The sequence below is a fragment of the Rhodamnia argentea genome, chromosome 7 (genome assembly GCF_020921035.1).
Source record: "Rhodamnia argentea isolate NSW1041297 chromosome 7, ASM2092103v1, whole genome shotgun sequence".
NCBI classification, from domain to species: Eukaryota; Viridiplantae; Streptophyta; class Magnoliopsida; order Myrtales; family Myrtaceae; genus Rhodamnia; species Rhodamnia argentea.
In genome coordinates, this window is record NC_063156.1 from 11,197,148 (window position 1) to 11,222,603 (window position 25,456).

Consider the following 25,456-nt stretch of genomic DNA (forward strand, 5'->3'; position numbering starts at 1 on the left):
TCCACTTAAAAAAGAAGGATAATATAGCCAGAAGACGAAATATGAACAAACATAGCATGATGAGCCCCACTCTGAACAAATCCTGCCGGATGTACTTCAACAATAAACTTCTTAAACCAAGCACGCAGTGCTTGTTGAGGCCATAAAGAGTCGCCAAAGACGACAAATCTGACCAAGGGCATAGGCAAAACCAGGTAGTGGATGCACAAAGATTTCCTCTAGAAGATCCTCATAAAGAAAATAATTCTTCATATTGAGCTAATAGAGAGGCCAGATTCTGACAAAAGCAACAGCCAACAGAGTACGAGCAGAAGTTATTTTCGATCTTGGAGTGAAAGTCTCCTTATAATCAATTCTTGATTCCTTCTTTGAATTGGTTAAATTGCATCTATCCTTTGATTATTTGATGGCATTTCATTGTTGTGGATAATATCTAATTAACTGAATTAGATAATATCTGATTTGTGAATGAACTTTACTTTGAATTATTATCTCATGACCATTGAGTCGATTGGATGGCTTTATCTGGTAAGTATTGGATGTTATCTAACCTTTGGAAAATATATTGTTTGAACTGGATAATATCCAATATTTTTTTTAGAATTATTTGAAATAATTTTTCCAAATCCTAAAGGATAATTTCTCAAGTTGAAATTGAACTTTGGTTGGGGAAAGTGAACCTCACATCACAATTTTCGGCCACCCCTTTATATTTTTTGAAAATCACAACTCTGGTTGATTCTCACTCTTATCTGGTCATGTTTGTTTGATTGTTTTATTTTACTACAAAGTTTGCACATTCATGAACAAACAGACCCATAATATATACTCCCTTATGCCTAGACCTTTCGAAAAAATAAATTACATTCCTTAGCCATGATATTATAGAAAGGGATGGTAATTTGTATGGAATTTCATAATCTACCATTTTTATTAAGGGATGATGTTATTCTATACTCTATTTGCATGTTGACTTGAATCTAAAAGTATGTAGCAGATAAAATTCTACTCTGACCCTAATCTTTGGATATGAGCGAATTTATCAAAAAATAATCGAAATTAAGGTATATTAGGGGTATTTTTGTCTATCTTTGTTCATTATTTTTTTTTATGTAAAACATGTCAGAAACACCTTTTTATGTTGTAAATAACATCTAACATAAGTTAAGACTTGGAAAAATCATTTTCTTAATTAAAATTGGATGTTATTGCACTTTATGGCATGTTTTCATAATAATCACTTCTTAATCCGAAAATACAAAAAAAATTCATTGGCATTTGCGTATCATATACTCTAGAGCATACTTTGCCATGTTTCATGCATATTGCAATGTCATTTATTATAGCTTGCATTTGCATTTTTCTAAAGAAAACCCAAAAGGAATTCATTCAAGTCACATTATCAATCAAAAGGGATTTTTCATGAAATTTGGTACCGAAAGGGCATCAATTTTTCTAAATTAATGTAACCAGGTTTCTAGACTCATTTTTTCTAGTTCACAAAAATAAAATAGTTCTCCCACTATTTTATTTAGATTTCTAATCGACCTATCAAAAACGATTAGTGATGGCTCTGATTTAATAATTTTACATGAAATTGAACTTAAGTTGCGATTCAGCATGACTTGGGAGAGTCCAAGTTATGTTAGTTAATTTAATTAACCCGATAATCCGTTAATGTAAGGTTTTCCCAATTTTAGGTTGCGACAAAAACCGACCACATGCAACCCCATAAGCATCATATTACTTCTATTTTCAATATGTGTTAAGTCTAACCAAGTCACAAACAAATCCCGAATCAAGTAACCATAAGATCAAGCAATGTAAGATGAAGATGAAAGAGTTGCCTTAATCCAAGAACAACCGAAATCCTTTGCAGCTTCTTGAGAGTATTTTTTAGAGCAAGATGAAAGTGTAAGTGAATTTGAAAATGAGAGTGAGGAGGGGGGAGGTTTTTAGCAGGCATAGAGGGAGAGAGGGAGAGAGAGATTGAGTGAGAGGGCGAAACAAGTGAGAATTCCCATTAGGCACAATGGGTGGCATGACATGATGGTTCTATGGGGTAATCATAAGGTGAAATTAGGTAAAAATATGGGGATATGGAGGGCGCTTTTTGGCCATAATGGGAAAAATGTCCACTTTGCCCTTAGTAATTTAATTATGGACATTAAACCTCAAATTAAGCTATAAATTGTACTGCACTCTTGGTATTTTTCACTCTAGAGGTTCAATTAGCACTATTGCCCCTCAATTAACCACGTGAGACATTCCAATTAATGTCAAACAAATAATTTCTAGTACCAATATCGCTTCTAATTGGCTAAGTGAAATTCCGGATGTCACGTAGACCGAGTTTGGCATGGCTGGGCTAGGTTGAGCTCGCCCATTGATGACAAGGCGGTTGACCATCGCCTCTAGTCGGTTGCTGATCCGACAACTAATAGGAGGAAGAAGGAGAAGAAAAAAATTTAAAAATATTAAAAATTACCTCGTCGGCGTTTGTTGGCCAAAGTTAGCCAGATGAATTGAATTGGCATAAATACAAATGATTTAGGATTCAATTGGCGAAAAAAAATTCAAGACTGAATTTGCACAATTGCATAAATTCAGGATTTTTTTGGTAATTTTTATGTAAAAACAACCAACCACTAAATTGCTCGTCATCCGACAAAGCTAATTTATACCAATTGTGAGATCGAAATGGGGTTAAACACTTCATTACAAGGTTTAGAGATTTGAAATCATCTTAGTTTTGCTGCTTAATTATAAGACTAATGAAGAGTTAAAAGAATTCAACAATAAATTTTATCACTACCGTCTCATATGTTAGGATAAATGTGTGAGTTGTATTAGAAAAGTCATATATCATAGAACCGATATGGTCTGGAGCATTTAATATATTCAAGTTGGCCTATAACTCATTTGCTTAAGCTTTTGAGTAAAGGTGGATCCAACTGGTTATGATGACGGGCCTGAACTTAAGCTCCCTCTTGATGATCTCCTAGGTTGAAAGTATCAAGTTTCTACCGCATACTCCCAACAATGGTATCAGAGCTAGTGGTTGATTGGTGAGCCTCTAATCTATTTCGGTGTTTGGTGACATCTCAAGAAAGAAATCTCATGATCGACGCTTGTTTTGAAAGAAAAATTGCCATAATGGTTGGTCCGACAAGAAGAGACCATAGACAGTTGGTCCGGTGACGCGAGATAGAGACCATAGATTATGCAATCCCAAGTTAGCCATTGATGTTAGAGATTCACATTGAGATAAGTTGATGCAAAAGGATATTTGAATTAAGGTAGAGCAAACCTAATACTGGAGCTCATACGTGATGGGAGATTATTAGGATGCACGTGTGAATTGTGTTAGAAAAGTTCTACATTGAATAATCAATGTGGTCCGGATCGCTTAATATATTTAAGTTTGCCCATAATTTATGGATTTAAGCTTTTGAATGAAGATGAGTCCAACTAGATATGTTGACGGGCTCGGATTTGGGCTTTCTCTTGGCGATCTATCTGGTTAAAGATATCGAGTTTCTGCTGCGCACTCCTAACGTCATATAACAAGTTATATCCAAAGTAATGAGTTACATAAAACAATCTTAGAGAATTGTCAATACATAAGAGAGAACAAACCATACAGATGAGATCTTCGCTTGTTACAGGAATCAATTTTGTCTACATATAAAAGATGAGAGTACACAGAATAGAAATACGTGGGGCAATTTTATAAGACGTGAGAATGTCATGGTTGGATGGTTGCCTTCTTCCATATTCTCACACGGACTATACAAATATTAAGCCAAAACCCCAATTATCTCACTTTTACATTTCACAATTTGCCCGCAAATATATATATATATATATATATATGTGTGTGTGTGTGTGTGTGTGTGTACAGCTCCTGCAAGCAACGAAAATAGTTCTTACCACGTTGCGAAAACTGCCTAAAATGCAATGTACAAAATAGTTATCGAACTCCGATAAGCCAGCTCCTAATGTTGAATTTCAAAGATGTCAAATAGATGGGTTAGGTCGGATTTGGAATGCATTAAAATTGGGTTGTGTATGGAGTTACTAATGATTGGACTAATGTGTACTTTTTCGTAATTATGTCTAGTGTTCATTTGCACTTACGACTCGATACGGCATTACTTGATTACATACCACAATGTCACGTCCTAAGCATCGCGATATTTAGGGCTAGGGGCAACTTATGAGAGATCCATATTCTATTTATTGTTCTCATCTCTATGTGTGCATGCACTCTGCAAATGAAGTGGAGAGACTGCGGAGTTCAAAAGCTTGAGGTTTGATTTGTGGTGCTTGGCTGAAGACAAACATCCGTGTTGGAGGGCCATAAGAACTTCACATGGTGACTACAGACAAGTAAGCAAAGCGATTTTTCTTCGTGATAGAATATTTAAATGTTAAACCACCACTTCATTTAGCGTTTAAACTTTTATAACAAGTATTAGTGGTCCTACAAATCTTACATAGTATAAGAGCAAAAGGTTCTGAATTCAAATTTTTTTCAAGCCCTTATGTTTCCCTAATGAAATATCCCTGCGCTTAGTATTACGCAAAAAAGACCACTATAAGCGTGAGGGGGAGTGATATAATATTTAAATGTTAAATAAAACCACACATTCAACTAATATTTGATCCCATAAAGCCTCGCATTTGCTTCTAGTAAGTTTACGTACGATGTACTAAGTGAAGTGTTCGAACACCGCGAACTTATGATTTTTCTTCCTTTGTCTTGGAACTGGTGAGATTCTCTCTCTGTACTTTGTGTAAAGATGAGTAAAATCTGCTAAAAATATTAAGCATCATTCCTATTTTCAAATGTTTCAGAGGAATCTTTACATCAACGATATCGAGCGAGATAGCGACCACGTTAATGAACTTGCGATTGATCATGCTCTTCGGCAGGCACGGGGGCTCATGCTTGGGTGTAAATCCTACGTTTTCTCTGTCCTAGGAAGCGAATTAATTAATTAAGTGACTGATCAGTTAATTATTGATTATCCACGGAGTGTCGAGAACGCATTGATGTCTCTTTAATGTAAGTTGTCTCCTCTTGCAATGTTGAAAAAGTCTCCGTCTGAAAAAACAAAAGAAAAGTCGCTCTGCCTTGATTTTTTCGTTTCACACCCCAAAATGTTCAATTTTAAGTTGGTAACTTTCTGCACATCACGGCACTGATACGAGGACTAGAGGAAATGATCTTGTTTTGGTGTTGTTTGCACCAAAAAGTGGCCAAGTTATCGATGTGGGTTGACACGTGATTAGAACGTGAATACTATCGAGCATGTGATCCCTTGCCGACGACCACAACGATAGACATCAGTATTTGTCCACACCGGTGATTACTGCCTATTGATCGTCGATATACGACGATGTATGGCTAACGAAGATTGAGGAAAGTGTCGGTTGATGAGATTGATAGATTGTCGAGGCGTTAGGGTAAAGTCGAAGGCACAAAGGGCATCAGAATACGACTGTGAGTTTCAAATTACGAGAAATCAAATCGATCGAAGTCGTAGAGCCACAAGCGCACGTTTTTGAAGGAATGGCCGTTCGGATACGAGATCATGGCATCGTAAAAGCAAGGGTAAAAAATTTTCGGATACGAAGGAACATGGATACAACTGCTGAAAAACTGCTCAGGGGCAGTTATAGCATGAACACTATAATACCATCGATCATCTACCGAGATCCCTCCCCCACACAAATCAATAAATTTACTATCTTTCGGTTATATCTACTTTCGTACAATGAACTTTTAATCTCCAAACTTGCATTGTCAATTAAATTCCAGCATAGCATCTTTACGTTCTTAAACTTTATCGTCGATTAAATTCCGATCTAGTTTATTTACGTTTGGTTCCATTAAAGTAGCTATACTTTCCAAGAATTGTCATCGATTAAATTTCAGTACTGTTTACGTTTTGTATCGTTTTGTTTGGATTGAAGTTGTCAATTCTCTTATTAGTTGTGATATTTGCTGTCCAAAGTCGCCACAAAACCCATTTCCTTTTAATTAAAATCGAAGAAGGAATTTTGGTGAAATGTATTTCGTCATGAGGGAAATTCTAACGTAACATGTGTACTAATTGTTGGAGATGTTAATATATAAGAAATATACTTTTCAAAAAGTGTCTTTTTTAACTAGAAAAAAAAGTGTCTTTCTTAAAGAGTGCTTTTAGGGCACTTGTTAACCATTATAAAAGAACATTTTCATAGACTTGTTATAACGTGAGAAAGACGGTGACTTGAAAATGACAAACTCTCCTTGCTTAGAAGATGTTTCAAAATAGGAAACTGCTGATTTTCGGTTTTTTTTTTTTTTTGCCTTGAGACGATTTAATTAAATGATCACTATGCATGTTTCAATCTAACTAATGCTTTCGTGCATGTACTAATCAACATTGAGGCGAGTGAGTTATATTATAGAGGTCTCGCATTAGAAATTTTATATGATATGGAGCAGCATATATACATATTAATTAACTTATAATTCAAAGCTTTCAACTTTCGAGTGAAGTTAAGTCCAATTAGATGCATTGGTGAGCTCGGAACCAATCTCCCTTTTCGAGGTGTTCCCGAGTGAAGATATCGTGACTTCTGCTGCACATCTCAACGGTCAACGTGCAATCGTGTAGTGTTAATAGTGACGTTTGAGCTTTGGTTAAGCACACTTTATAATACTATTTAGTCCGGTATCTTCATAATCCGAGAAAATTACACTAGTTCATTGGAAATTGTAATTCTTTTATGACGTAACTACTGGTAAGTACCCTCGAAGTCCCTACTTAACAATTACGAATTTACGATAATGATGCTCCTTTCCCAAACATCTGGATTCTATGCATTGCTTGAAGAGCACTCCAAGGAGCATTAAGTCAAAGTTTTCAACAAGCTCCCTTTATGCACGAGTGATTGATGAAACGTTTGTACGGAACAAGGGTCCTTGGCAGTACAAATATTCACTGCTGAAAAATAAAAAAGAAAGAATTTTCTAGTGGAACATTAGCAGTAAAAATATTCATCCCCATGACCAATTTTATGTTATGAATAAGATTATTATCAGTTATATAGCTTGTGTAACTTTTTTTTTTTAACACATTTTCACATCTCATAGTTGAAATTATATCGGATCTATTGCCGGCGTAATTTTTTTTCACACATTCAATATTGGAGGGATTACACATGGATGAACTAGATTTTACGGAACGATTTGCAAGTACACGTGGCATCAATCCAACTATGAATGCATGAAAATTCTTTACACTGGTAATAGACCTAATAACTGCAAAAACCAAAGCTGCTCATATTAATGGTATTAAATGTGAGATGTGTAAAAAAAAAAAAGATTATATAGCTCGTGTAGTTGACATCGTTGCACAAATTTCTATGAAAGTTAAAGGGAAACCGCTTCGGAGTGGATCGGTTCCGCCTGGTTCCATAAGATTGGAACTAGGAACCAAACTGGGCTCTTAAGGAAACTTCCGGTTTCGATCTAGTTCGCGGTTCTAGCCAAACTTCGTCCCATTTTAACTGCGAACCATCCCATTTATTTTAGGTAAGAGACCACATAATAATAATAAAATATAAAATCGTACCATTTCACTACAAAAGCATTTGTTGGTAAAGTGGTTATGTTGATATCTATTCATGTCAATGAACATTACTCGACTCTTAATCACTGTAAGAGCATTTTTTCCCCCTAAAAGTGGTTTCAAAGTTGATTTGGAACTTGAATTGGTTCCTAGGTGGAACCGGCGGTTTCAGGCTCGAAATGACGAATCGAACCGGTCTTGAGCCACTTCAAGGTTTGCGGAACCGGGAATTGGAGGTTGGTTCGGTTTGATTCCCGTGTTGAACTGGACTCGGTGCTCACCGTTAGTCAAATTTTTAACTTGAAATCACGCCAAAATGCCACCTGAAGAAGGTTGCTCGTGTAATAAGGTCATTAGATTTGGTATGATAGTAGTCACATATGAGAAAACTATGAAAAAAACATATAATAGAACCCCAGAAGTTTATGATATTTTTTCGCCTTGAAGTTAAAAGTGAAAAGACGTAAGCTTATGAACCAGTGCGGGACCGAAAAGCTCTTGACGAGGACAAAGTGGAACTGTTCGAAGGGAATATATTCAAAGAGGGAGAAGAAAGATGATGCAATTGCAAATCTTCCACAGATTGAAACGTGTTCCTTCGTGTGATTTAGAGGAAAAGTTGTTTCAACACTTTGCGAAATTTGCTACCAAACTCTCCACTTTATTTCCTTTCCTTTCGATTCTCTCGTCTCTTGCCAATGTCATCCCCAAATGCACCTTGCAATCCCAACCTCTCCCATGTACTTTCCCCTCACGCTTCCATCGTTAGCTGTAGGACAAAGAGAAGAGAAGAGCCACTCAGTTCGGTCAGGCGTGTTCCATATCCTTTTTCTTAAGGAATAAGAGCGAATCGGAAGATCTTAAAACTTGTCACAAAAGTACAATTAAGTCTAGAAATCTTCGACAACTACAATCGGGTCTTGAAAAGCTCGACGAACTGGTGCAATCGAGTCCTTCTGTCTTCCAATGATTGACGGAAAAATGCAATCAAGATTTAAAACTTTTGGTTTGCTCTTCGAAATTAAGTTGCATGTCCATTTTTAATACTTATGAATCACATAATTTGCTTAGCTTCTTTTATGACATTAAAGTAGTTTGCTTCTTTGACAACATTCCTTGTACAGCTATGATTATTGCTTGTGTCGTATGTGTCCTTCATGCATGCATGCACACACGTCCATGTCCAGCTCATAATTTCCTCTTTTTTCTTAGTGTTTTAACGATGCATTTGTGCTGAGCAATGAATTACTATTCCTGCCTAACAAATCCTCTAAAATTGGTAAATTAAGGTGTCGTAGCGGCACACTTTACGGCCTCTTCCAACTAATCACAAAATCATTGTGCATCGATCAGTCGTCAAATTCAGGATCATCTAAATTTAGAGAGAGAGAGAGAGAGAGAGAGAGAGAGAGAGAGCAATTTTGATTAAGCGTTTATGTGAGATAAAGCAAATAGATAAGAAATCTTAATAGTGCATCGTAGAAAATAATAAGAGAAAATGACACAAATGGTTCCTTAACTTTGACACAATAATCAATGTGACCCGTGAACTTTTAATTTGTTCAATATGGTTCCCATAACTTTAGCCTAATATATAATGTAATCCATGCACTTTTAATTTGTTCAACATGGTTTATGAACTTTTGATACATGTTCAATTTAATTCATGAGCTATATGAAAATATTCAATATTATCCTTGAACTTGATTTAATAGAGGGATGAACTTTTTCATACAGTTCATCCAACGAATTGAAAAACAACTTGAATTTGTGGCACATCGGCGACACGGAAAATCAGGAAAATTAAAAGAAAAGGGGAAAATAATTGAAAGAAGCTTTTGAACTCTTTGTCGAAGGTTTGTCTAGTAGGGAAACCAATCCGTTGGTTGTTGTGTAGTTTCCTCGAGCTTTTCGACGTGCCAAAGCGTCAATGGTTGGTGAAAAAGAACTACTAGATATTAATTGGGTACCGACTCCGACTTACCTGGCATTTAATTGGACCTTGCTTTGAGAAACTATAAAATGCATTCCAATAATTTAATGAAAGACATTGACTATCAATCAGCTCAATCTCTCTGTTTCCTCAACGCCAACCATTTTGACTTTGCTCTTCTTAGTCCTCGAGTCAACGCTTTCTAAACCATCAAAGTCTTACAATGAACCTTCTTTGCCATTGATACCTTGCTTATGTTACTTCTTCGCTACTCCTGGTTTTAAATTAAAGGGATTAGTCAAGTCGTCGGGCGTAGTTGAAACTCTGTTTTTTTAGAAAGTGTGAAGTATCGAGTATGTTTAGTTTCGTGACGTTTGAGATGTTGGATTGATTTCCAGATCGAGTTGCACGGTGATGCAACGTCCTAGACGGATTCGTGATGACCTTAAAACAGTCGATCTTCTTCCCAATGATTAGTCAGTACCACTAACGATAATAATATCCTTATGGTTTAGAATTTGATTTATTGATTGTTCGCCGGAAATTGTGCTATTTTTTTTTTTTTTTGTTATTGTTCTTTTAGTTTAGATATTATTTCGATTGCAGTTCCTTTAGAGAAATCACAAGATGCGTAATCAGTCATGCACTTCCTTCTGTCGAGAACATATTTCCCTTAATATATGACAAAATTTTCTCCAGCCATTCTTCTGATTAACGTGAGTTACAAGTTATGAAAGTTAACCAACATGCAAGCTTATTTAACCATTATAGCGGATGATATCCATATTTGTAACCCGTTGATAAATAAAAAACCTAGGGGGTTAAATTCTTTTCCATGTGCTATCTAGTCATGGCATGCATAATATTTGTTAATCATGATATTTTATAATAGCTAACCAATGGGAGCTAAATCTGATTACACACTTTATTGCAAGGTAAACGGTAGAGATTATGCTTATTAAGTCATGAACCGATAAGTCAATGCGTATCTCCTTCTTAAGGGAGACAAAATCCCGATCAAGGTTTATCATTTTAAAAAAGGGGTCGTCTTAACCACTCCGTTGATATAAGATTATAAAAGCATGTAAATATTGAGCGATTATTTGACTAAAACGTTTCTTAATTTGTTAAGGGTATTTGATTACGACTAACAATAAATGTGGCAACACTTTCATTAGACAACGTTTATCATGTGTGAATGCTTATTACATTTTTTTTTTTTTTAGAAAATTTCAAATAAAGGCCCAAAGTCCTATTGTTTTTTTAAATAAGGATCTCAAGCAAACATTGTTTCAAATAAGGGCTCGAAGTTGCATAATATGTTTCAAATAAGGGCCTGAAGTGGCCATAGTATTTCAAAAAAGGGTCCGCCCTAAATGGCATTTTCGTTATATCCCATTTTGATTTTCTATTCATTTTTTCTCTATTTTTTCCCTTTTTTCTGTTTTTTAAAAGTAAAAAAAGAAGAAGAGAGAAACATCCACACAAGCAGGAGGGCTGTCCCTCTTGCTTGTGGCCGCCGGCCCACCGCTAGTATGGGGTTGGCGGGGGCGATGAAGGTCGGCGAGGTCTTCGGCGCCTCGGTGGCCTCTGGCCCTCGCGAAAATCGAGAGAGGGTGAGCGCTCGCGACCCTCACCCAAACCTAGGTGTGGGTCGTTGACCCACGCCTAGGATCAGGCAAGGGTTGTCGGCCCTCCCTCGGTTAAGGTGGGGGCTAGCGACCCCCGTCCAAATCCGGGATAGGGCCCGATCCTCTTCCCGCAGGCCCTCGTCGAGACGTCGGTAACCCTATTGGCCTTCGCCACTCCCTCCCCCACCCCTACCCCTTGGCGGTGGGCCGGCGACCACGTGCGGGAGGGTCAACCCTCCCGCCCGTGTATGTTTTTTTTTTTTTTGGTAAAGAAAGAAGAACTTGAGAAAGAAAAACTTGAGTCGCCTGTGTATGTTATCTTTTTCTTTTTAAATTATTATTTTTTTGTTAATTTTTTAGGAAACAGAAAAAAGAAAAGCCTAATAAAAAGAAAATCAAATAAAAGAAAATACGAAAATGCCCTTAAAATTAGGCTCTTTTTTGATATTTTATAGCCACTTGAGACCTTTATTTGAAATAATATTCAATTCGGACATTTGTTTGAGAAAATGATGATACTTCAGGCCCTTATTTGAAATAGGGTTCATTTGAGGCCCTTATTTGAAATAGGGTTCATTTGAGACCCTTATTTGAAAAAATGAGAGGACTTCGGGCCATTTTTTGAAATTTTTTCCTTTTTTTCCTGTTTTATTGTTCCATAGTACTTTTCATTAGTCGAAATAAATATTGACTAACTAGAACCAAAAAAACACATTTCAGTATTACTATTTGAACATGAAATTGTGTAATGAAAGTTCATCACGTAAATATTTAAATGACAAGATAGAAAGGATAACATTAAAGTAAGTAAAACAATTGTGTGAATTTTAGCGAGACACATATTGCAATCGAGATGGATTCATATGTTTTCCTAATTCGATAACCTATCATTTACAAGATAGAATCGAAAGAGGAAACTCAACTTCGAGACAGCTTTTTCTTCTTGAATATAGCTTTAAGGAATTTGGATCAAATTTGTCCTGAAAGGCAAAAAAGTGCACATCCTTAAATGACGGATGGAATGTGCAATCGAGATGGAATGTATTATTTACAATCCTTCGACATCAAAATTTTCATCCATTAGACTAAAATTAGACTTCAAGCTCGACGGCGACTTCTCCAAGTCTCGAAGACGTGATTGATGGCGGACGCAAGTACAATACTAAAATGACGGATAGAATGTGCTTGGGCAGTGCCATTCACACGACAGACGTTACGTGCAATCGGCACGGCTCTAGGCGAGCAAGAATGTAAACCTAACAGTCTCCACAGCAGAACTTGAGTTCGCACGAACACCGAGGCCAATACATTTGGCTCCGATATCAAGTTAGAGCCGATAATCGGAAAGTGATTATGGTAATCACTTAAATCTATAATGTGTTATGATTAAGATGTAGTTTATACCCGAATAATTTAGGAATTGCAACAAACCCGCCGCATTGTAAGAAATTAATTTTCGAAACAGCCTCACTTGTCAGTCAATGACGCAGAAGTAGTCCGAGCAGGTTATAATAACCACAGCTATGATTAAATACTTGTGGGCGGAACTTGAGGCTTAATCTCCGTTCTTGAGCTTCATAATTAGGTTTTTATAAAGGAAAATGCTTCTCCCCGATAGTAGTGCTAGTGACAGCACAATCTCAACCGCATAGTTACACATCATCATCGTATGTTTTGCATAGAACACTCATTAATTAAAAATCATACGATCAGAAATAACTTACAATCTTGTCAGACCGTCAGACTAGCGGCTTCTTTTTATAAAAACACCGGAGTCTGTCACTTGGCACATGCCACGTCATCACCATGTTAGGTTTTTTTTTTTTACAATATTTTCTTTTTATTTACCCGGGGGTAAAAATTCCGTGAAGCTTGCTCTGTCCCCCCTCCTTCCAGCTTTTGGGGGTGCGTCGAACTATTTGTCTTTGTTTAAATCCACGAAGCGGGTTTCTTACACTTGGAATCTTTTGGATCTCTTTCGCCCTTTCTTTTTCCTCTTTTTTTTTATTATTTTAATTTGAGGATAGGATTTTGAAATTTTTTTTGCTCTTGGGTCCAGAAGTTGCAGATCTCAAGAAGCCAGGCCAGCTCTGGTGCAGCCAAAGCTGTTTTAAGAGTGTTAATATTCGTTCTGTGAATTCGTTCAAGAATTGATTCTATACCGTAGACACTAATCAAGGATTAACTTAAGAAAACAAAATGCAATTCTTAATTACAAAAAACACTAGCTCGGGATGCTCTATGAGCACTCTAAGAGTACCCGCTATCGATAGACCCCGTCTATATTATACTCTAGATTTTTGTGGACGAATGCCCTCGAGACGCCTGTTAAGTAAATGAGTAATACGATGCACGATTTTTCGGGTTCTACCAAAGTACGCTTATTAAGTATCGTAAAAGTATTCATTAGCAAAGCCATTCTATCATCGGGTTGCGTTAACGAGTGTCCGTAAGGCACTAGTTAATCACACTTAATTCAGAATAATGCAACATTCAAAAGTGTTGAAAAATCGTATCGGGGCAGATAGCGTGGTGAAAACCGCACAATTTTCATAACTAACTACTTATCAAGTGCTCTTGAGGAGCCCCTCAACAAAATATATATAGAATGTATGCGTGTATATTATATTTATAGATGTGTATATAATATATGTTACCTATAAAGGGAATTTCCTAAAACCAAGAAGCCATAGTTCTCAGAAATTTTGGTCCCTATCATTTGCAAATCTTGAAAGCCAAAAAGCAAACATCACCCATTATCTAAAAAGCGTCCATGGGTTTCTTCTTTATATTATTTCACAAGTACGGGGCAATTCGGTCATCAGAATTCTCTATAAATACACTGCCTAGAGCCCCCTTCAGGGCCATCATTCCTCTCATCTCGCTTCCAAAAAAAATAAATGGTCGGTCCAATATCCAATCTAGGAACCCTCCATTCCCCTCGGATCTTCTCAACCAAAGCGCCATCTCCCTCTGCTTCCATCACCATGAAGCTCAAAACCCTAATCCAGAACCTCATCTTCTCGCGCGCCTGCCGCATCGCCCGAGCCCTCTCGAAGGCCAAGTCTTTCCTCGCCGACGTCGTCAAGAAGGGGCCGCCCGTCTACTTCGTTTACTTCGCCAAGAACAGGCGGAAGAGCAAGATGTACATCGGGTCGTTCCGGATGTACTACAACTGGTGCTCCTCGCGCTCGTTCTCCGCCGCCCCGGCCTCGGTCCTGGACGGGTTCCGGACGAACCACCTGTACTACGACTCGACGTGGAACTGTGCGATCCCCACGTCGGAGGCGCCGGCTGCCGAGTGCGAGGACGAGGGGGAGTCGCAGCTGTCCGGCTATCTCCAGTGGCTGGAAGAGAAGAGCAAGGCCAAAGCAAGCGGCGGCCTCGCCGAGCCGAACGGCACCCACGAGATCGACGAGCTCGCCGACGTGTTCATCGCCAAGTGCCGCGAGAAGTTCATCCTGGAGAAGCAAGAGTCGGACAGGAGGTTCCAAGAAATGCTAGCGAGAGGCATTTGAAATTTCAATGGGTCTTCTTAGTTTTTGGTAGCTGGTGATGTTAATCGGTTTGACTTACTTCTAACTCGCTTGTGGGTTAAACTTGTTGGGCGCAAGATGGGTATAATTCAAGCTTATGAACGGCTAAATTAGTCACGTGCTTGCTACTTCATATTTATGACGTCGAAATTCGTCATTTTTTCTCGAAATTATTATGTCTTATTTCGCGTGTAATGTTTAGCTTTCGGGCATAATCAAACACAAAAATAACCTAAAGTTACCACAAATATCGGGTCGTTTTGGCGCTTGCGGATTCAATTTTTCAATTGCAGGATTACAAAGTCAAGTCTTGATCTTAGCTTTTACGAAAGCTGATGAACATGCAAAGATAAGATAAGGAGGGAAAAATTGAAAAAGGGCCAAAAAAGAGGGAACCCACATTTTTACCTACATTTTATTTACTTTTTAATAATTAATAATATTAATGATGGGATTACGGGGATTGAGGACGTTAATTAAACAATATATCTGGGAGCTTTTTGAGGCTGTTCGTTCGGCGGCAGACGTGCGTGTCCCTTTATTACAAGTTGATTAGTCTTAAGTAAATTAACGTAGGATGTATCTGGCTGACGATGCTCGGATTTCATTGGGGGGGCCCCACTGGTTCGGCCTTCAAAGGTAAAGGGGAAAAAGTAAGGTTTGGTTCGAGGAAATTGATATGTTTATTTTTTTTTTTTTTTTTTTATGTTTGTTAAAAGCCTAGGATCATGGGGATCTCTCCGTCACTATCTTGGTGATTTATGCAATTTTTCTTAATACAGATAGTGAAATTATGTGATTTAATTCTCGAGTAATTCTTGAGCCATTCGATGTGAAGCCAATGGAGATGTGAGACCGCGAACTTTTTCGAAGCGATATCGATCTATCCATTGATGATGGTCAGTAATGATCTCGGAGAACACAAATGCAACTTTTATACGATGTCCGATTGATGCACCTTTGTTCATGGCGGGAGTGCGCAGTAAAAATCTAATACCTTCACTTGTGGAGATCGCTAAGAGGGAGCCCAAGTTTAAGTCCGTCAATATATCCAGTTAGACTCACCTTCATTCAGAAACTTAAATCAACGAGCTATGAGCTGACTAAGATATGTTAATAACTCAACACAACAATCGATTCTTCGATGTTGGGTTTCTCTAAAACAGCCCGCTTCAATTTGCACATGGGTCTGGTTCAGATGGTGATGGATTGTGATTTTTTTTTTCTTTTCACAAGGAGTTGTACCCTTGGATTGCCCAACCACTTCGACTCTACATGCGTTCCCCGTGAGCGAGGGTAGTCTCGTCGGCCAGAGATTTACGGCAACAATCATACGAGACCGTTTGAAGGGATTTCTACTTTTAAAATCTTACTTTGGCACTCACAATCTATTTGGTTTTAACATGAAAACACTCGCAATCTCGCCAAGTATCGGAACATTAAGTATAGAATTGTTGTATAATTTTCTTTATTTTCCTTTCTGCAACTTCGAATAAATTTTGTATTTTCAGATTTCGAGGGGAAAAAAAATCATGATTGTAGGGTTAATAACTGACTTGGAAGTTGGAACCTTCCCTTGCCAGCTTTCCTCTCGTCAACAGCCGCAGCTGCATTCTTGGAGGGATAATTTAAAAAACAAAAAAGTCATAAGCTAGCGTATGAATGCTAATTCAATCATATCGTAAGCTATTGTATGAATGCTAATTCAGTTATAAACTTTTTGATTTGGCAAATTCAGTCCTAAATCTTTTGACAATTTGGAAATGTAGTCCTTTAATAAAATTTTGGTCAGAAATTGATGACGTTGACGCTAGTCATCATGTGTGGCACAACCGACGCCGACATGGATAATTTTTGCAATTTCTTTAAAATTTTATTTTTTTATTTTTTATTTTTTTCATTTATCTTTTATAAATGTGAATTTAAAAAAAATGAAAAAATTGTCCAATTCAATGTTGGTCATGCCATATAGGAGGCTTGGCATTCACGTCAACGATTTCCAACTAAAATTGGCCAGAATAAACTACATCGAAAAATCATATATATGTTCAAGACTAAATTTGTCAAATTGAAAAGTTTAGGACAAAATTGATCCCTACAATATGTATACTTTTGTGGGTAAGTTTCGCCATTCTTTGACGTAGTTAGACATGTCAAACAAGTGGGTCGAGTCGAAAATGATCATACCCAAATTAACCCATTTAACCCGTTTTTACATATTTTCATGCAATACAAATCTAACAACTTATATCGAATCAACCCATACTCGTCCCACACTTGATTCGATCAATATTAGTTAAACACTTTCGTATTTAACGAATCTAGGAAACTTGTTTCTAATCATTTTAAAAAGAATAATATTGCTAAAACACTTTCAAGCAGTAGAAATTTAGTGAATAATTTTTATAATTTTTTAAAAAAATATGATGATGATGATGATGATGATTATTATTATTATTATTATTATTATTATTATTATTATTATTATCATCATCTGCCAAGACTTCTTTAGAAAAAAAAAGTAAAAGGAAGAAAAAAATAAATGAATTTAAACATAATATGAATGTTAAATGGGTCGTAAATGAGTTTACAACTTACTTGGATCAACCCACCTCTATGAGTCTCTCTTCATTCTCTCTCACCCTCACTCGATTTCACGCTCACTCACTCTGCACTCTCACGTTAGTTTGAATATGAAGTTTTCAAGATTTGAATTAAATAATATACGATGACCCGAGTATGGAGTGGGTACAAGTCGAATCGGGCATGAAGTACTAAATTTGTATTGCACTAAATAAGTCAGAAACAGATTAAATTTGTCTATTTAGATCGGATTTTTTATGACATGATACGTCCGTTTGATAATTCCAGGTAACAGTAGTACAAAGCTTTACATCGAAGTGAACCAAGGGAGAGAATCGCTACTGACGAAACACCAAATTAATTGATCGATGCCAGACTATACTATGACTGGTCATGTCAATAATGCTTTGCACAGTCTTAGGACTCTCTGAAAAAGCAGAAATAAGGTGGTAAGGCATCGATTCTTCTATTGACGCAGACATCTCTTTATTCCAAAATTTTTCTGTTCCTTGCACTTCAGGACTCAGTTCTTTTCTTTTCTTCTTTCTGGTCCCCTTGCTTCCTAACTTGAAGACCGGCTTTAGAGGAAAAGTGAATGCCCATAGTTTCATGGATTCATTCAAATCAAACGAGGATAAAGTATGCGTGCACAATAAAGGCATAAGAAGCTCCTCCGAATTCAAAAATTCCTTAACTAAGGCAGTTTCAATGTGTTTTCGATGGATAGATTTGGGGAGGAAATTTGAAATAAAATGAATACCTTATGGGGCAAACTTGGAAATATTTTCCGTCAAATTTAACAGATTATGGTGATTTTGAGAATTTTAGGGTTCAAAGTACGAAAATTTTATAATTTAGGGGGCGCAGAGTAATTTCTCCACCGGGTTCTCATCGACAAAGAAGAACATATACATAACTATTGTTCCCGACCTTTCTGCATGCTGGAAGTTTGGAACCGATAGTAAGCTTCAGGTTCTTGATCGACCTTATCAGAAATTAACCTGCAGAAATGTAGTAGCCATTTTGATCGCCTATTTGTGTCTTTGAAAGGATTATGATCGAATCTAGCACTCTAAGGCTACCCCATCAGTCATAAATAATTTGTACGGATATCAATTCAATCACAAATTTTTCAATTTTGTCAATTCACTTCTAAACCATTGTGTAAAAATTCCAACATAGCCTTTTAGGTCAATTTCTGCCATTAAGCGCCGACGTGGCGGTCTAGTCATTTTTGGCCATTCTACGTGGCACACTGCCATGTCAATGATTTCGACGAAAATTGACCAAAATGACTACATCAAAATTTCGCTCAAAGGTTTAGGACCAAATCTAACAAAATTGAAAAGTTTAAGACTAAATTTGACTCATGTGCAACAGGTTTATGATTGATTGGATAATTTCCCTTAAAGAAAGGTCAAGGACTATGGAGATCCGCGCTCAAAACTAATTTTCCCGATAAAGAGATCTTGTTTGCCACGGAAGAAGAAGTCCAAAAAAAACTTAAACATAAACACAAAGGAGCCAAAAAAATAGTTTGGTGTTTATTTTAAGGGTTAATATCATAAAAAAACCTCAAACCGGTATACTTATAATAAATTTATCCGAAATTAATCTTTTGACCACCTAAAGCCCCAAACCGGTACACTTGTGATAAATTTACATTCTTTTAGTTCATGTTAAATTTTACCATCAAATTGCTGAGTTGGATGACACGCGGCAACCGACGGGTGCACCGATTTGGGATTTTTACCCTCCTTTTGTCATTTGTGTGCTAGTTTGAAGTTTTTTGTAGTATTAACCTAAATTAATGCAAATTAATAGAGGGTAAAATTATTACCAGTTTGAGATTTTTTGTGGTTAAAAGATTAGTTTGGTATAAATTTATTACATGTGTATTAATTTGGGATTTTTAGTGATTAAAAACATAATTTATGGTAAATTTATCACAAATGTACTAGCAAGTCCTAGCGCTCTCTTTCTTTCTAGGGTTTTAGCGGCCGCCAGTGGAACTTCCTAAGGGAGAGAAAGGTTTCTCTCTCTCCCTCTTCCCCTCCTTTCTATCTCTCTTCCTCTCTGCCATATCATCTTTAAGATTTCTACTTTTTTTTGTACAGATTCAAGTGTTGGGCATTTAGGGATCTTTGCAGGGTGTTCAAAACTTTCTTTATTTGCCTGAATTATTTTTTCTTTTTTCTTTCACTTTGTTTTGGGAGTTTTTGTTTTGTATGTGAATAAGTTTATGCAGGTAATCTTTGATGAACGTGAAGACTAATTTGACCATTCGTCCAATCGACGACCACCAAGAAAGATGTTTGTGACGTGACTTTACAATCTCTTTGAGATTAGGCTGTTCTACCCTCCCAGTTTATATGTGCATTTAGATTCAAGAGTTTACTCTCCCGAACTATATATATATATATATATATATATATATATATATATATATATATATATATGAGTTTCTTACATGTATTTGATTCGTGTCTTTCCAACATATTGATGTTGGTATTATTGCTTGGTGATGGTGATGAGAATGTCAAACCTAGACACGCGGCCAAAGCCGTTGCAAATTACGTGAAAGATCTCGATTGTGCTCATCATTGAATTTGGTGATTAGCCGCCGAACATTTACGGCGATAGATCGATTCTTAAGGGATGTGAGTGTGCTTTTAACTGCAAAATATACTTTGTAATTTACTTTACGATACTTGTATCGTTCTACGCTTATTTGAGATTTGCTAGGATTGAAAGTCTTCTATATACCTCTCAAGTATTATTGTGCTTACGGAATGGAATATTTCTTTTGACCAAAAAAAGAAAAACAAATGATCTCTAGTGATGTTTTGTGAACCCATAGAAAAACAAATGAAAAATTACTGAATAAAATCTATTGTCCGGATGTCAATTAAGTCCTAAACATATCAATTTTGCCAATTTTGTCTTAAAACTTTGTGTGAAATGCAAATGTAGTCATTCCGGCCAATTCTCACTGAAAATCGCTGACGTAGGGGTCCAATCATCATCGGAAGTTCTTCATGGCACACCGCCACATAAATAATTTTCGGTAAAACTTAACCGAAAGGACGACATTGCTATTTCATGCAAAGATGTAGGACTAAATTGGCGAAATTAACAAGTTTAGAACTGAATATGCATTCATACAAAAGGCTTAGGACTGATTGGACAATTTCCTCGAAAAATGCAGATATCCATAGATGATGAGCATAGTGAGATGATAATGCTTCATTTCGATGATTTTAGTCTAGGATATACTTGGTGTAGCGGTCACAATTTAAGTTAATTAGATTAAGCTAAAAACATGCTAAGAAATAGAGAGACTCATTTTGGCTTAGTAGAAAAATAGAAGTTATGACACAAGCCTTACCAATGTTGCCTCATATTACATAAGCTCGTTTAAGGTATAAACACACGTATGCAAAATTATCCAAAAAGTCTTAAACTTATTGCATTTTTGCCAATTCAGTCTTAAACCTTTCAATTTTGTCAATCGAGTCCCAAATATTTCGATTTTGCCAATTGAATCACAAACCTTATCACATTGGCAAAATGTGATAAGTTTAAGACTAAATTAATTAATGTATAATAGGTTTATGACTTTTTGGATAATTTTCCCAACACATGCATCAACAGCTTTGAACGACTTTGGTGAGAAGATATGCGACTCCGTGAGAGAGTGATGCAAAATGAAAAGAAAGTGAAAACCCCAAAAGGACAAGACATGGATAGAAACTTGGAAAAAGGAGAAACCCAAAGACTTCGCAGCATTCGTTGACAGCCCCAGCCCACTTGATCTAGTTAATGTGCATCACAAGGATGTGCATATTCACGCAGTTGCTGCAGAAAAGAGCTTCACTTGTTCTGAGTAGGGTTGGGCACGCTTTGTGGGGCTCTCCTCAGGCACGCCTCGGCGGCTTTCCCGGCTCTTGGATCTTCTGTTACCGTTCCGCCTTCACCCTTGCTTGAACTGATGAAATCAGGGCTACGGTTACGAGCCGAAAACATCGCGAGCCTCCTCGGTGCAGTGTTCCCCGGAGTATTCTCAGGTTTGTGGTAGATGGAAAAGGCGGTGCAGATCAAGAGGGTGTTGTCGAGGACGAGGAACGAGATGAACATGGCAGCAAAAACGCCGGGACAGATCTTCATGAAGTCAGTGAAATATGAGCAGAGAGAGAGAGAGAGAGAGAGGAGCATTTGAGAATTGAGATGATTTAGATCTTCTGTGAGAGTAGGGTTGGTTTATATTTGGATGAACCGTAGGGTTGGGCTTGCTGGGGCGCGAGAGCTTGCTAATTTTTCAATTCATCATGGGGACTTGGTGTGGACACTGGGAGGAAGCATCATTTTTACACTTTGTCTAATGTCTGTCCTTTTTTCCGAGACGATTCATAAGGCAAAAACATATTGACACGGGTGTGTTTCCTAAACCTATAAATGAATGATTTTGATAACGTTTTTCTAAAATCGATGTTTGCATCATTTAGAAAAATATTACACAGACAATGTTTTCCTTGCGAATAAAAAATTTAAGTCTAAACATTTTGATTGATGATTAAATATATTTCTTTGATCATTTTTGTAAGTTATAACACTGATCATCTTTAGAAAAATAATGTTTGAAAAAAAAAATTCACTAAACAAACGCATCATTACCGAGCTTTTTTCATTATTGCTTTTGCTGGATTAAGCGCCGGGGCCTGAGACAAAGAAGAATCGCGTATTGGAGATTTGGAGTATAAAGGAGCAAATGCTAATACCTACCTAGGTTAGCCATACCTTAATTGCTCGAGCGTTTCGAGGTAGGTGGATAGGTTCGTCCAAAAGGCTCGAGTTTAGATTCTGCTTTGGACTTTCTATATTAGGAAAATTTCAAAATAAGGACATGAAGTGATCAAATTATTTGAAATACCAATAAAAAGTGGCCAAGTCGACACAAATAAAGACTTTTGGCTAACTGATGAACATGTAACAAATTTGACCATCGGAGAAGGGATATTTCGGTGAAAAAAAAATCTAAGTATATAATTATTTAATTTCAATTTTTTACTTTCTTTTTCTTTTTTTTTCTTTTTCTCCTTTCCTCCCTAGCCATAGCCAGCCATCGACGGTCTTAGGCAAGGGCTGCCCTCGCTCGACGGTGGATGGAAGAGGAAAAAAAGTAAAAAAAAAAAAAAAAAAAAAAAGAAAAAGGAAAAAAAAATCAAAAAATAAAAAGACGAAAATGCCCTTCCACTAACAAGGTTGGGCCTTCTTTGAGACGATATTGCTACTTTAGCTCTTATTTGAAAAGGTTCACTTCATGTCATTATTTGATACGATTTGGTCACTTCAGACCCTTATTTTAAACAAGATTTGTTTTAGGCCTTTATTTAAAAATTTTCCTCATTAATATAAAGGTATTATTCAACCAAAAAACAAATATAAAGGCATTATACGTTTGTTTTACTATTCTAACAAAAGTTAGAATAATAGCATAGCAACGAGTGAGGGTTGGCAGATGTAGCCTTGCGGGGGGACATTCAAGTCCGATACTTCAACTTGAAGGGATCACCCAGACGTATCCCAAATCGAAACTTACTAATAGTTGGACACATAAGTCTAGTTATACGCTTAAATGGATGTTGGGCCGGCTAAAATATTAATCGCTCGTTCACATCATATCAATTCTTTGATGTGAGTTCTCTTTGACCTACTATCCTCACACATAAATCTCAATTAATTTGCCTTCTAGGCGAGCCTTATACATTGCACCATCCGCAACTTGAGTCTCTACCTCATTGCTATGCTTCGCGACACCACTAACCGGCACATCTACCATCTAGTATAGTCATGATGGAACCAAGCTCTGAATAGCATTGCTACATTACAGCAAGAAAATTGTTCACAGAGTCCTAATTGTGTGATTGCCAATTCAGTGGTAAACTTTTTAATTGTGTCGATTTAGTCCTAAACTTTTTGATGATTTTTTAATTTAGTCCTAAACCTTTTAAAGTTTTGGCCAAAATATTTTAACATGGTCCTTCAGCCTCGACATGCATCTTTGCAAGGTACATGCGTAGTTCTAGTGGTGCTGGCTACGACTGCTTGTATTATTGTCGTATTCAAGATGCCAGAAGTGCGTACGATTACTGAATTACCCTTGGCTCGGCTCCGCCTATGCAAGGGTAACTTCTGCCATGAGTTGAAAAGGAACGGCGCTGTAGAAATCTCCCTCTTGTACACCGTTCTCCCATGGCTTTCTAAACGCTTTATCCTCTTCCTCAAGTCTGATGTTGTGGAGATAAATCGCCGCCGTGGACGTCGAGTTGTTTGGGTCAAGTTCAACGCAAGCTTCTTCCAGTTGGGCTGAAGTTGGAAGTGGAGTGTCATCTCTTACAAAGATGGATATTCATCTCATGTGAAAACCAATAATTATCTTGATTTCTTTTTAAAGAAGGAGAAGAAGAATTAACAACGTCGATAATGGGTGGTCGTCTGTTCGAGCACGAAAGCCGCTCGCAGATCATGTGATGACTGATCGAATCTTGCCGATTGCCGGTTCGAATTCCCATGAAATTAATGGCCTCGGACACAAGAGACGGCAGCAAGCAGTGGTGCTAAGTTTAGAAGCTCATCGCTTGTTCCCAAGCCCAACAATGTACGAGTACGCGTGTGCGCGGGTTTTTGTCCTAAGCTCTACAGAATCTCCTTGTTAATTTCCCAAGAACATCTATTGTTTTCTGGTGACTTTGACGCATGCATGGATTTCATCAAACTTCAAAAATACTCATTTGGGATGGCTCGCGCAAGGGAGATAATCTAGTTAAATTGAAACGGCGTGGTTCGTGTTTTCGGGTCTCTCCTACCTACTACTTAGGTGGTCGGGATCATCTGTTACCGAACGCCTCCACGGTATTCAAGACTTGTCGTGTGAAGTTGTCAGAGTTCTTTGTCCTTCGGATGGTTCTTGAGAGCGGTGTCAACGGTTCGGTTCCGATTGTAGGAAACTTGATCCGAACCGAACCGAACCGAATCACGATGGATTCATGTTTTCTATTTCGGAATGGAGGAGAGAGACAAAGATTAGGGTTCAAGACAATTTTGAGAGGGGTGAGAAAGAAAAGAGGTTTTAAGTCGAGCATTCAGTTTTTGTTGGGAATTTAGGTTACAGTGTGGTTAACCTAACCGAATCAAACCGAAAAAACCTTAGCCGAAAAAGAGAACGTTCACTTTTTCATTATTCAAACTGAACTGAAAATGCACGAAATTTCGGTACGATTTTCCAATTCGGTTCCGACATACCAACTATAGAATTTATTTATGATTAGGTTACTAGGTGGGGGTGCACAGCAGGTTGGTCTGATGACTTCCTAATTATTTGTCTTCTAGTTTTTTAGGTGGGTTAATGTCGCCGTTGGTATCTGTAATTTTGCTCTTCGAAGTAGTTGTTGTATTCGTTATTGTTGAGACGCGTCCCTTTACTCTTTAAGAAGTGTCGCCGATAGTGTTTAGATCGGGATCACGCGACCGAATTCGCTATAGCCATGAGATCAAATAGCTCCGCAGGATGTGGCAGCAGAAGCGAGATTCGAGCTCGTGGCCGTTGCTGCGAGCGTACAGCTCGAAGCTCGAGTATCGACGCCCACTTAGAGATTGAGCTCGAGCGACCATGGCGACCCCTCGCTAGCTCGAAGCTCAAGCTTCCGGGGCAAACGTGAGCTCGAAAGCTTGAGCGTCCATGGCCGCAAGCTCAAGCTCGAGCAACCACGGTGGCCACGAGAGCTCAGAGCATGAGTTTGATTGACTATGGCTCAAGCAAGGTCAAAGTTCGAGCGTCTGTGGCCGCGAGCTAGAGCAAATTCCTAATGTGGAAATTGCCCAAAAAATCCTAAACCTATTATACGACAGCTAATTTACTCTTAAACTTTTCAATTTTACCAATTTAGTCCTAAATTTTTTTTGTTGACAACTTGCCAATTTTAGTGTCTTAAACCTTTCAATTGTACCAATTTAATCCTAAACCCGTTGATGATTTGCCAATTTAGTTAGTTCGGTCGGTTCTGATCGGAAATCGCCGACGTGATGGTCTAATCAAGGCTACTCATTTTATATGGCATGGTCGGCTGATGACCTCACCTTACCCCT

The 25,456-nt window shown here is 37.6% G+C and overlaps 1 protein-coding gene across 1 annotated transcript; it reads left to right on the forward strand.

Moving 5' to 3' along the window:
- Positions 1–14,058: 14,058 nt before the first annotated feature.
- LOC115737751 lies at positions 14,059–14,861 on the forward strand. Its single transcript, XM_030670074.2, has one exon. It carries the CDS (start codon positions 14,093–14,095, stop codon positions 14,708–14,710), a length of 618 nt encoding a protein of 205 aa, XP_030525934.1. The 5' UTR covers positions 14,059–14,092; the 3' UTR covers positions 14,711–14,861.
- Positions 14,862–25,456: the final 10,595 nt, after the last annotated feature.